Source organism: Rhea pennata, chromosome 1, assembly GCF_028389875.1.
Source record: "Rhea pennata isolate bPtePen1 chromosome 1, bPtePen1.pri, whole genome shotgun sequence".
NCBI classification, from domain to species: domain Eukaryota; kingdom Metazoa; phylum Chordata; class Aves; order Rheiformes; family Rheidae; genus Rhea; species Rhea pennata.
In genome coordinates this window covers 56,138,006-56,151,381 of record NC_084663.1, presented here as the reverse complement: position 1 = coordinate 56,151,381, position 13,376 = coordinate 56,138,006, and the positions used below count along the sequence as shown (strand labels likewise).

General features: G+C 48.5%; 1 protein-coding gene across 1 annotated transcript; it reads left to right on the top strand.

The window, feature by feature from the left end:
- Window positions 1–8,946, top strand: TAB1 (TGF-beta activated kinase 1 (MAP3K7) binding protein 1). The gene is made up of 11 exons (XM_062587774.1): window positions 1–62; window positions 915–1,051; window positions 1,248–1,401; window positions 2,036–2,122; window positions 2,654–2,792; window positions 3,269–3,382; window positions 5,802–5,913; window positions 6,019–6,163; window positions 6,556–6,778; window positions 7,076–7,232; window positions 8,257–8,946. Exons 1-11 carry the CDS (start codon window positions 30–32, stop codon window positions 8,462–8,464), a joined length of 1,509 nt encoding a protein of 502 aa, XP_062443758.1. The 5' UTR covers window positions 1–29; the 3' UTR covers window positions 8,465–8,946.
- The last annotated feature ends 4,430 nt before the right edge of the window (window positions 8,947–13,376 follow it).

Below are 13,376 nucleotides of genomic sequence, written 5' to 3'. Positions count from 1 at the left end.
AGAAGGGAGGCGGTCGGGCCTGCTCCAAGATGGCGGCGCAGAGGAGGAGTCTGCTGCAGAGTGTGAGTGGCATCTTCCCCCCCCCCCTCCGTGCACACGCACTCCCGAGATGTGTGTGAGGGGGGCTCAGGCCTTCCTCTCGCCCGCGTACCGCGGCGCCCTGTGGGAAGAGGGGGTGGCGGTGGGGCCTCTCCTGTGGTGGTGGGTCGTTGTCCTCTGTGGTGCTGCCTCAGGGCAGCGGGTCCCTGCTGGGCAGCCCGGCCTGGGCGGAGGGGGAATCCTGCATGCTCAGGTGTCTGTTCCCTGTGCTGCCCCCCTCCGCCCCCCCCCCGCTCTGCAGTGGGGCATAAGTGAGTAGGGGGTGGGGGCGGCAGGTGGCTGAGAGGGGCCGTGCCTGGGCTGTGGGAGTGGGGCAGCCGGGCAGGCCTTGGCAGGCCCTATGCCTGTGTGTGCAGCGTGTGACAGGCGGCCGGCAGCCCCCAGGGTTCCTCTCCCACTGTCTGCTGCGACAGGACCTTTGCCCTCTTTTCCTGGGTGGAGGTACTCCAGCAGGGAGTCACAGCATTCCCCGTGCTCCTGTGCCACAGGTGTGGGGCAGTCTGGTTCACCAAATGGATCGCTAGTGCTGTGCTGTGCCAAGTGTAAAACTCGGGTGCAAATTTTAGTTCTGATTTCTTGTTAGCAAGAGCTGGAGGTGCAGCCAGAGCTCAGCTTCAGAGGGAAAGAAAGTGGTAAGTGGTACAGATCCAGCAGTGGCAGGGAATATGAAGTTACTGCCTGGGGTGGTGTGCTCTCTGTTTAACAAAGCTGAGAGAGGCTGAGAAGAGGGTGGGGATGGTCTTGCTACCCATGCTGAACCTGAGTCCTCATTTTAGGCTGTTTGGACTGGTCTTTTTTCTTTTCCTTTCTTCCAGGAGCAGCAGCCCAGTTGGACAGATGACTTACCATCTTGTCATCTCTCTGGAGTGGGCTCGGCTCCAAACCGTTCCTACAGTGCAGATGGCAAGGGGATGGAGGGTCACCCCTTGGAAGATAATTGGTTAAAATTCAGGTGAGTGAGTTGCATGCAGGACAAAGACCATAGCAGACACAGGGGCAGCTAAGAGCAGTGTTTGGCTTGTCACAGTAGGACTTGGGAGTACAGGATGGGGCCAGAGTGTGCAGGAGTTGTCTGTGACACAAAAAAGGCACACATAATGAGTTTCTCCAGACATCTGTGACCTCTTTCCTCCTACCCTCTCTGACAGGAGTGAGAACAACTGCTACCTCTATGGTGTCTTCAATGGCTATGATGGCAACCGAGTCACCAACTTTGTGGGTCAGAGGCTCTCTGCAGAACTGCTGTTGGGCCAGCTACATGCAGATCACAGTGATGCTGATGTGCGCCGGGTTCTGCTTCAGGTAGATAAGATTTGGCTGAAAACAGCTGCTGCTTCTCACAGTACCCACCTCCTCTTTTTTACCACCAAGGGAACAGCATCTGGTTTCTGAGAGGATTGGGAACATCTGCCAATAGCTGAGATAGCACTCCTCCTGAGCAGCTGTAGTGCTTTGTTTCGCTCACACCTCATACCCATCTGTCCCCTGGCTCAGTCAGCGCATTGCTGAGAGCTCTGTGGGAAGCTGCAGCCTGTCTTCACTGGACGTATAGGGACAAGTCAGCCTGTGAAGGAGATAACAGTGAGTAAAAGAGAATACTTAATGTGTGGGGAGATGGAGTGTGAGCATACTTTCCTGAGTGACAATAAATAAGTTCTTACAATCAACACACAAAATCAGACAGGTCTCTGACATCACTCTGAACATAACTTGTATATTTTTATCTCCTGTTTTGAGTATTGCAGATTGTTTTTGTACAAGCTGCTAATTAATTGCACTAAAATAACTGTTCTTAGGTGTGATGTAGTAGTGATCCTTGAATGTCTATACAGTGATCAGTCACTCTTGTGAGGCAGTTTTGGTGGGTGGGGATGGATAGCCTGAAAGCTTTGCAGATATTAGGTGAGATCTCAGTCTCTCTTATGGTCTCTCCTAGGCTTTTGATGTGGTAGAGAGGAGTTTCCTGGAGTCCATTGATGATGCTTTGGCAGAGAAGGCCAGCCTGCAGTCCCAACTACCAGAGGTAAGGTAGCCTTACCAACAAAGATTGTGGGAGGTCCCTCCCTCCAGATTTTTAGATAAGTCTTGGAGACACTAGTCAGTCTGGTCCAAGGGAGGCTGTAACTGAAAATTAGTTCTCTTTTGGGCACTTGTGTGAAATGAAGCAGGTGTATTGGTCCAATTCCCACTGTATTCTTACTGGCCCTACTTAGACTCATTATTAGTCATCTCAGAAGAAGGGTGAGGAACTGAACGTGATGCAGAGATGAGAGTTCACCTCTGTGCATGTGGCTCTTCCAGAATAAAGTCATATGACACAGATAACAAACAAGGCCTCAAATTTGCATGGCATCTGGGCAGATGTGGATTCTGCTTTTCAGATGAACTGGACAGAACCTTATCAGAGCCATGTTATTTGTTAGGATGTTTCTTTGTCTCAGCCTTATGGCAAGATTGCATAAGACAATTCCCTCCTTTCAGCATTCGAATTCCAGCTGTGACTTCTATGTTGTGGATTGTATATTTAGGCTTCAGGTGGTATCTTGTGTTCCAGGGTGTCCCTCACCACCAGTTGCCTCCTCAGTACCAGAAGATTGTGGAGAGATTGAAGGTTGTAGAGCAGGAGATCTCTGGAGGAGCCATGGCTATTGTGGCTGTTGTTCTCAACAACAAGCTCTATATCGCCAATGTGGGTGAGTTGTTCTTTGTCAGCCTCTCAGTCGTGGCATTTCTGAGGATGGCTGCAGTTCTAGGAAGGGAAAGATATTTGGAACTGGTGGGGCATTTTTTTGGTCTGTGGCCATGAAGTGATAAGCTTATAACTTACAGCAGTTGCTGAAATCAGTCTAAGTCTTTATATCTGCAAATATTAGCTCATATAATGTGTATTTCCAAAGAACAGAGGAAAATGGATTGTGAGGCAGTAGTGCAGGTTCAATGAGAAGTGGAGAGCCTTCTTTTGAGGTACTAGCCCTGGCCTGAATGAAGAACTGCTTGGCAGGCCTGGTATGCTGTGAGCAAGGCTACTTTTAGGAGATTGTGATAAGACAGTACACAAGGCTTGCTTTTCTTTTCCTTCCTTATTCTTCTTTTCCATTTCTTCTCATCATTTGGATATGTTCTTAACGGTAGAGCTGTCTGGTGTCTCATATTACTGCTTCTACTGCAGGTACTAATCGGGCACTGCTGTGTAAGTCCACAGTGGATGGGCTGCAGGTGACTCAACTCAATGTGGACCATACAACAGAGAACGAGGATGAACTTTTTCGCTTCTCTCAGCTGGGTGAGTATTGGATTTCATGCTCTTATCTGAGAACATCTCATGGCTCAGTTTATTTGTATTACTGGGAATGACTCCAGCCACTGGAAACAATAACTGGCCACAAAAAGCAACTCCTTGTGGGCTGTGGTTTCAAATTACAAGTTTAGTGCCTTCTTTTTCTGCAAATCTAGCTGCTGTGAGGTTACCAAGCGAGTCGGTTCAGCTTGCTGAACCAACAGAAAACTATCTTTTTTTTTTTCCACGTTTTGAGAGTTAGTTTCATGTCCGGCTGCCAAACTGAAATTGATTTGCCCTCCAGCTGCGTGATTGCTAGAGTCGATTTGAAGGCAGGAGCAGAATCGCACAGCTAGAGGGTAGAAGCAGGAAGGACAGTGTGTGACCGCCCCTTTGGAGGCAAACCACAGTTATGCTGGGTTGAGTTCTGCCTGATGTCTCACCCTTGGGATGGTGCATTTCAATATGCCTTTGTACAAACTGTTGCAAAAAAGCAGCTACGTTTCAAACAGAACCGGCCAAACACTGATGTTTACTGGTGTCGTATCAGTAGCTATTGAGCTTTGTCCAATATGGACATTTTGCTTCAGGCCATTTCCCTTTTTCTTTACTGTATTTGACATGTTTTCTTTCTTTGTTTAGCCCAAATCGTTGGTGTGGTTTTTAATACCAAATTCTTCTTACTGAGATACTTATGTCCCGTGGGTGCATTTTTTTTTTCTTTAGGGCTAATTTGGCATTCTTCATTATCTTCACCTATTAGATATATTCTTATCTAGTAAGGCTGTTGGTGTGGTAATTTTCTGCTGCAAGATCTTATCTTGCATTTCATTTTTCTTCCATTTTCTCTTCCCCCCCCCCATAATCTTGTGATAGTGGTATGTACTATGAAATAGAAAAACGAATATGAAGGTCTAGGGAAAGAGAACTTTCAACTGCCTTTCCACTACCAGAAGAACGATGCAGAATTCAGGTGCAGTCCGTAGCAGAACAGGGGTCTGATAGATATACTTGCTGCCTTAACCTGACACAGCAGTGACTTTCCTACTGGTGATCCCAACAGAGGAGAGCACCTGTGGAACAAGCCAGTGTGCACAGGCTCTGTTGGGGCTCAGAGGAGGGCGCTGTAGGGCTAGGTTGAAGGGTAGTGATAAGATACAGTGGAAGTCGTGTTTGTCATGGTGCAGCTTGTGCTGCCTCTTTACTGGGGGAGGGAGGGAGAGAGAGGTGTTATACCTGTATTGCTGTCAATCCAGCACATTGCAGCTCATTCAGTGCTCCAGGAGGGAACTGTGATTTAGACAGAGAACCTCTGGCATGCTGCGAGCCTCCCCGTGTTTGCGTCTGTCGATAGCATGTATCCCCCTGCTGTGAGCTGGCAAATGAGCCAGGCCACGTTGATGAGTCAGCTTTGGTCTGCAGCAGATGGCAGAGTTGTGTCTTACTGCTGGGGTAGGTGTGGAGCCATCTGTGCAGTGAGGTTTGGTTTATCTTGGAGAATTTCAATTGGACCCCTGCCTTCACCTTGTACTGAGGACAGTCATCCCTAGATAAAATCTCAAAACAACATTTTCTGCCTGTTAGCTCTAGGTGTAAGCAGGGACGAATCACCAGAATCAGCAGAACAGACCAGGTAAGTGGCTTGTCTGTTCCAAGTCCTATCTCAAATAGTAGCTGCTCCCAGATGGTCCCAGTTAGGACCTCTTTCAAGATGGGCCTTCCTAACCCCTGCCAAATTAGAGTTAGTCACTGAAGCAGAGGCATGTTTTCTTAAGCTTTTTTCTTTTTTTTTGAGGTAAATACTTATTTACTCACTGTCTTAGCTTTTAGGAGTAGCCAGTACTGATTTGAGCGGTTGGCAAATTTGTTTTCTTTTACAGATAGCTCTCCTTTTTCTCTCCCAAAACAGCATATTAGGAAAATTGTCATATGGAAGTTAGGAGCAGGGTTCAATAGCAGGTGAAAGAGAAATGGAGCAGAATCCTTCACATTCTTTCTTTTCCCTCAGTCTGGCTTTCCTCCTCCTATCATACAGTCTGGAGTTGACAGGCACAGATGCTTCACCGTCTTTTCAGTGAATACGTGTGCATCCAGGCCAGCTGCCGCTGGTGGCCTTGGATTAGGACATGGGCTTTGTCTCAGAGCCAGCCATTGCATTCAGGGTGTGTATATCAGGGTGTGTGCATCTCTCTCCTTCCTGGGATACAAATAATGAGAAGGTGCCCCATTGAACAGAGTAAAGCGTTCTTCCTGTCGAGTTCCTAATGATTCTTTGACATCTTATTTTGTCTTGTAATTCTCCTTAGCTGTGAATATTTCTTTTCTCATTCCTCACTGTGGAACCACAAGAAATCCTGCAAAGTTCCCAAAAGTCAACGAGCTTTTCTTTTTTTTTCTTTTTTTTTCTTTTCCTTTAATCTGGCAGGCTTGGATGCAGGGAAAATAAAACAAGTGGGAACTATTCGTGGGCAGGAAAGCACTCGGCGCATTGGAGATTACAAAGTCAAGTATGGCTATACTGATATTGAACTGCTCAGGTTAGAAAAACTCAACTTTGTGGTTTCAGTCCCACTTTCTCTTCATGGCCCTCCACTCTCACCTATTACTCACTGTTAAGTACTAAATTTGCTATCTCTTTCCAGTGCTGCTAAATCTAAACCCATCATAGCAGAGCCTGAAATCCATGGAGGGTTCTCGCTGGATGGCGTGACTGGTTTCTTGGTGCTGATGTCAGAAGGGCTTTACAAAGCTCTTGAGGCAGCTCATGGGCCTGGACAGGCCAATCAGGTGAGTGTTCCCATGGCTGTTGGCTTACCCCAGTGGTACCAGCTGCTCTCGTGCAGACTTTCTTCCACATCTGTCCTGTGAGTGCCATCTCAGTTGGATGCCTGTGCTCCCTCATCCCAGTCTGTAATAATGAAAGCGCTGCTTTGCAAGCCAGTTGTTCCAGGCAGCTCTCTGTCCATTAGGAGACGTTCCTTAAGGAGAATGGGATGATTCAAGGTACAAAGGCAAATAGCATTGAGTGAGACTGGCAAGCACAATAGCCAGATGAGCTGTTGTAAAATATCTTATGCAAGTTGTCTAGAAAAGGATTCCTACAGAATCTACAGAATCCTCTCTGAAACATCCTCCTGCTTTTTTTTTTTTTTTTTTTTTGTGTGTGTGTGTGCACTTAGGAAATTGCAGCCATGATAGCCACAGAGTTTGCCAAGCAAACATCATTGGATGCAGTGGCACAAGCAGTAGTGGACCGGGTTAAGCGGATCCACTGTGACACTTTTGCCAGTGGTGGGGAACGGTCCAAGTTCTGTCCTCGACATGAAGACATGACACTGCTTGTGAGGAATTTCGGGTACCCCCTGGGTGAGATGAGCCAGCCCACACTGACACCAACACAAGGTATATTGGGGAGGGAACAAAACAAAGTGGAGGGTGGAAGATAAGGTCTCTTGATCCAGCACTGACTTAATATTAGGAGAAAAGATGCTCAGGCATTTTTTTGTTACGGAGTTTGCCCCAGGCTCCAGGCCCTAGAAGCAGACAATTTGACAAAATGCAGAACATTTAAGAAAGTTAGTTAAGTGCAAGTTCTTTCCTTGGAATCTTTGGCCCTTCCTTTGACTGTTCTTTGGCCCTGTGCATGCCCAGTCACTCATGTCTTGACAGGATTTATAATTCTGTTTTTTCCCTTTTCAGGAGGCCGTGTCTACCCAGTCTCTGTGCCATATTCCAGCTCCCAAAGCACAAGCAAGACAAGTGTCACGCTGTCCCTCGTCATGCCTTCCCAAGGCCAGATGGTCAATGGTGCCCACAGCAGCTCTACTCTGGATGAAGCTACCCCTACCCTCACTAAGTAAATATCATGCTCTTGTGATAGCCATAATCCTTCCCTGCACTTCACACTGTGTAATGGGATTGAAAAGCAGACAGACATCTGTCAGTTACCTGTCACTAATTCCTTTATCTGTGGTATGGCCCTCCTGACTGCAGCATCACACTGTATTCACAACCAGCATAATGTGTTATCTAGAAAGCAATTGTGTGAGGAGTGGGAATGAGTAAAGCAAGCAGCTGAAACCAGCTCGAGAAACGTGCCTTGGAAGGTGCTGCTGCAGTCACCAAGAGCACTCTGGCAGCATGCAGCCCTTCTCTTTGGGTCTTGGGTGCTAAGTGTATTGGTTGCTGTGCATGGAGGGAGCATTTTAGTAAGGAGCAGGGGCAGTGCAGGTCACCTGTATAACTACCAGAGAAGCTGTGCTGCACAATTTGGCTCGCTCAGAGGTGGAAGCCAGGGTGGAAGAATAAAGATTAAACCTGGATTCCATCTGGATCCACCTTGCAGGCTCATGCTGATGGCTCTGGTTTCAGTTCAGGCTTTGGCATAGAGTGGAGCATGTACATGCTGCAGAGCAAAGAAGCTCTCTGGTTACTGTGTTCTTGTAGCTTCCAGGAAAAAACAAGGCTGACACACCGGAGTTGTTTTGGCCACAACACAAGTCACACAAGAAGAGATCTTTCTTGCTGCCAGGCTTTTCCCGTAAAGGTCATCCTGCATGGGTGTGGGGAGGCCAGCAGAGTGCATACCTTGCCTTTTTTTATTCTTTCCCCCCTCCTTCCTCTTCTATGTTCTTCAGAAACCTGTTTGTACTTGAGGCCCTGCAGTTAAAGGTGAGGTAGACAGCTTGGGCACTCATCAATTCCACGCAGTTCTGAACCCAGCTAATGCTCTGAGAGAGGGACTACAACTTCTTTTATCTGTTTGTGAAGGATAGCTTGATCTGTGGGGAAAAAAAACTTCGCATTTCTACTGGTGTTTTTCATGTCCAAAGCATCAGCTGGAAAAAAAAATAAGATTCTCATGTTTGTTCTCTTCACAGTCAGAGCCCAACTGTGACTCTGCAGTCCACTAACACGCACACACAGAGTAGCAGCTCAAGTTCAGACGGAGGTCTCTTTCGCTCCCGACCCACCCACTCGCTCCAGCCGGATGAAGATGGGCGAGTTGAGCCCTACGTGGACTTTGCAGAGTTCTACCGGCTTTGGAACATGGACCATGGCGAGCAGGGAGCACTGACTGTGTCCTAACTTGGCGATGCGCCTCCTGCAGCCATCCTGCGCTCAGCTCTGTGAGCAAAGACTGAGGCAAGAAGGAGAGAGCTCCAGCCAACAGCTGTGTTCTGCGCAGAGTTAACTCCTATCCAGGATGTGCTGAACACTGGGCCAGGGTGCCTGTGCAGCGTGCTCACACATGTGCTGGCTGTGCAATGCATCCTGTCCTGACCCACCTCCTTCCCTTGGAAGCCCCGTGAATACAGAAAGGGATCTTGAATGCAACCCTCACTGCAAGTTATGACAAATAAAGTTGCAGAGAGGGCTCCCTTTCTGGATAATCCAAGAGTAGGGGCCTGTACAAAGGCTGTGTGTGTGTGTGTGTAGGTGTGTGTGTGTGTGTGCGCGCCTGAGTGTGTGTGCTGTCATAATGTTTCCATAACTCGGTTCATAATGCTGTGATTCCAGTGTTCAACTCCATAGAAGATACCTCTATTTTGCAGAATAAATAACTTATAGCTACACTCATTGGCACCTATGTGGCTTGCTCTATTACTTTCATCAGACATGTGTGGGTGTGACAGCTCTTCCCATTGAAACCCTGTATTTCTCCAGAGCACAGAGTTGCAGCTAGTAGCAGGCGAGCTTCTGCCTTAAAAGTAGCCTGGCCCCTTGCTGGTGATGTCAAAGCAGGTGTTTGTCTTGCGCATGCTTATTTGACAAGTTCTGTCTTTAGGTTATGACTTGGAGTTAAAATATAAATCCAGATACCCAGCAGGGCAAAATGCATGGCTTTTCCCTCAATGCACTCTCACAGGCTTGATCGGCAAAGATGCGCAGTGCAGGGGAGAACTTAGAGTGTTTTTAGAGCAGCCTCCTGGCAATGAGCAGGAGGAAGTTACGTGTTGATTATACTGGATGCTACAGCTAGGTAGTGGTGTGCCTGCCCTGAAGATGCAGAAGTGTATCGCACGTGTCAGAGCAGAGAGCTGCCTGGTGAGGGGAGGAGGTGGACTGCTCATCTGCTTGCAGCGCATCCAGTCAGCAGGAGGGATGAACTGGCTGGCAAAGGTGTTGGGATCACTGAAATGTTGCCTTTCAGTTCAGTCTTCCGACAGCAGGCGGCAAGCGAGCCTCTTCGGGGCTCCAGGCTCTGTGCTGGTCTCTGTCCCTCCCTGGGGAACCGGGTTTTCACAAGCAGTGTGAAGAGGCCTCTGGGATGACCGCTGCTGCACTGTCCTGTGGCTCCGCGCAGAAATATGATACAGTGCTGGACGAAATGAGCTGACTGCAGGAGTGAAAGTGAAAATGAGGGACCCTGATTCATTTCTGTTTCCAGACTGGTCACCTCAGGAGAATGGGAAGGGGTAAGGATGAAGTAGCAGGGTAAGACCTTCACTACGTGCAAGATTACAACAGGGCGGAGGGGGGCTGCAACAGGATAAAAGAAATAGCACTGAGGCCCCTAAGGCTTGCTGAGACGTACGTGGGCAGGATCTGAGTGGTGAGAGGCGCTTCTTTTCTTGGCACAAAGGCCATCCCTGAAACACGTGTGAGTCGCCCTCCGTCACTGCCCCGGCTCTTGACACAGCTTTGCTCTGTGGGGATACGCGCCAGTCGAGCAGGATACACGCCGGTCGAGCGGGGCTCTCGGCCACCAGGCTGTCTGCGGACGCCCTCGTTTCCGTGCCCTCCCGGGAAGGCTGGGTGTGCTGCGCGCAGCCCGACGTGCTGCCAAGGGAACCTGGTTTCACATTTGAACCCTGCCAGAGCAATGGCACTTAAGGTCTTGGGGGATGGGAGGGAAGCAGTAGAGTTGTGTAAGGGTTGCTGCGCTGTCCCCGCGAGTGACAGGACGGTGAAGTCCTCGCCCCTGCAGAGACATGGGTCCACTGCACTTGTCTCTGCTCTGCAAGGACTCAGGTCTCCGAGTCCAGCTGGGCTTTGCAGCCTGGGACCGCTCCGAAGTGCCCTGATTAATCCCAGGATCCTAGCCCTTCCCTCTAGGCTGTTGCGTGGCTATTTAATAGGATGGCGCAGTCCTGACACAGACTGAAATGGAGCTGAAAAGGCTTCAAGCTAGCCTGTGTTCCCTCAACCTGGCACAAATTTTGCTAGCTGTATAAACAAGTCTTTCTTGCTTATTCCCCCCCCCCCATTTATCTATGGTATTTGCTAACTTATACTGAGAGCAGTTCCAGTGGGAAATATTCCAGCGCGTGGATACTCCAGATAAAAGTTTAAGACTTGCCAAATGCACTTATACAAAGCAGCTCACACAAAACAAGCATATCCGTTGACATAATTACCAGTTTACTAAGTAGAAAACAAAAAGCAGGCAGAAGCGGCTAGAGTGCACCGTGCTGTCCATACAGCCACTGGGAAAAAAAAAATAAATAAATAAAAGAGAGAGAGATGGAAAAAAAGAGAGAGAGAGAAAGACAACTTGGGTTCCTATATGTGCTGGCTCAGGAGTCCAGCTCCGAGGAAAAAAAAGGGTGTCGGGCATATGGTGGAAGGAGACTCACGGGAGAAGGGCAGTGTTTGATACTGCCCTTGGGGAGCTTGGGGAAGATGCAGACTAAGGGAGCGTGGAAAAACAACGCAGTGGATGGAGGAGGACAGAACCAAAATGAGCTGGAGAAACAAGAGAAGAGGCTTTTTTCTTTCTTTCTTTCTTTTTTTTTTTTTTTTTTTTTTTTGGCAATGTAGTGAAATTCAAAACCACCAGAAACATAGCCCTAAGCAGAAAGAGAGAACAAAAATCAGCGCAGCCGCGCAGTGTGAGTCTGCTGCAGAGGTGCTAGCAAATTAAGGCCTGGACAGGCAGAATAACCCCGCCGCAAAGGCAGCTCAGCTGCCTTATCCTTTCCCCTCCCTCCCCTTTTTCTAAGTGTGGTACACAGGGTAGAGATGAACAGGGCAGCGCAGGGCGAGGGCAGCAGGTTTCCCCAGGGTTAGGAGACAGCAGAAGGGTTTGTCGCGGCACCCGGAATAAATAAATAAATAAATAAATAAATAAATAAAACCAAGAACGACCCCCCCACCCCCAACGTAGCATCCTCTCTCCATCATTGCAGGGCAGAGAGAGCTGTAGCCGAAGGCTGAAGCCGCCTGGACATTGCCCCCTTTTTTTAACCTTCCCCTTTTTCTTCCCAGTCTGTTTTTTTTTTTTTTTTTGTTGCTGTATCTAACCAGGATTTGCTTTCTTAAACCCCTGGTGAGCGTGGAGGTGCCAAGAAGCACTTGGCACCTGCCAAAGTTGCAGAGAGGAGTCTGGAAGTGCTGCCAGTTTTACACATCTCTATCCAGGAGCTAAAGAACTGCTTCTGGGAAAAAAAAAAAAAGTAATAATAATAATAAAAAAATTTTTTAAATAAATAAAACCATCACCACCACCAAACCCCCTTCCTTCCCGGGGTGCCGTGCGCTGCGGAGAGGCAGCAAAACCTGGTGCCTGTCACCTCCCCGGCGACCGGGCAGGCTCCGATTCAGCCAAGGAGAGCAAGCGTGGGGCGGTTTCACCCTCCCGCTCCGTGGCCCCGTCCCGCGGCCACAGGGGCCGATCCCGAGGGAAATCAACCAAATCAAAGGCCAAATCAACGCCCCCGAAACAGCCCGGGAGAGAGCCGGACCGCTGGCTCTGCCGTCCGGGTGCTGCACAGCCTGCAGAGCCACCAAGGTGAGCCGTCGATAAGGAGCTAAAAACCGGGATCATGCCCGGATAATCCAGTTTATCCCCGGCGTAAGATTGGCTCTGGGCTGCCCGGCTCGGAAGGGAAGGTGGCAACCAAAAATGCCATTTCCAAAAGGCCACCCCGAGCTCTGCTCGTCGTCTTGGCACGGAGGTCCAAGTCCACTCGCTTCCAGCTACCTCCAGCGGGTCCTCCCATGAGCTACAGCATTTTTTTTTTTTACCTGCAGTCACATGTTACGTGAAAGGGGAAGAGGCTCTTTCCTCTTTTTGGAAGAAAAACATGCAGAGTAACAGCTTCAGATCTGATCCCTAAAACGCTTACAGCTGCTGGATGTAAATGAGGGTCAGGCACTAAGACAAGATAGCTTTTGGATATGAATTCTTGATCCAGGTAGTTCAGTAACTTGCTTAAAACCCCAGAATTGCAACATATTCTGGAGCCAACTCTGCATTTCCTTATTGCTCCTGTCATTAGTTCATCCAGGAGTTCTCAGTTGCCACGGAGAGAAAAATCCAAAATAGCTCCACAAGGGACTTCTCAGATCTGAAGCTTAAAACAACAACAGCAAAAAAAAAGGGGGGGGCTATGTGGGAAATGGAAAAGGTGAAGAGGAAAAAGAAGACAGCCAACATGCGAACAATAAAAGCCTTTGGAGAAGAGATAAGAGTAAGAAAACACGGAAAGGTTTACTGCTAGCTAAAGGTGTGATGGGAATGAAAAGAGCTTTCACAAATGTCTGGAGGGGGGGAGAAATTAGAAGAGAAGCATATCCATTAGTAAATGAGTGTGTGAGTGTGTTATTCATGGTTGCAAATATCTGAGCTGCAGAACTGTGACATTTTTACTTCTATCTGCCTTTAGTGGCAAATTTAAGAATTTTGGAATGCAAGGGAGCAATTAAGACCTAACAAAATAGTTTCTGCCTGCTATTGCAGCCACTCTGCAAATAAAGAAGCTCCCTTGTGCACGATGGCATCCCTCCTGAACTCAGCACGGTTGTTCACCTGGATAAAGTTACTCTGTGTTTGCAGAACTGCCGCTTGAGTCAGCATTTGACAAACAAACAGATACCGTAGCTTGCCAACAAGATATAATACTCAGCGATTTAGCTAAGATACGTATCAGCCGGTGCTCTTCACCATGAGACTCCTGGGTTTGGTAAGTCGCTGAGGTCCTGAGGCCAGCTGGTGCCAGCAGATCCTCCTCCTCATCTCCTTGAGTGCTCCGCCACCCACCAGCGGTGCCTCCCA

Coding starts and splice junctions, on each gene's coding strand:
- TAB1 (XM_062587774.1), top strand. CDS start 30: ATGGCGGCGCAGAGGAGGAGTCTGCTGCAGAGT. Junction 6,164..6,555: donor GGCCTGGACAGGCCAATCAG/GTGAGTGTTCCC, acceptor GTGTGCACTTAG/GAAATTGCAGCCATGATAGC. Junction 6,779..7,075: donor CACACTGACACCAACACAAG/GTATATTGGGGA, acceptor TTCCCTTTTCAG/GAGGCCGTGTCTACCCAGTC.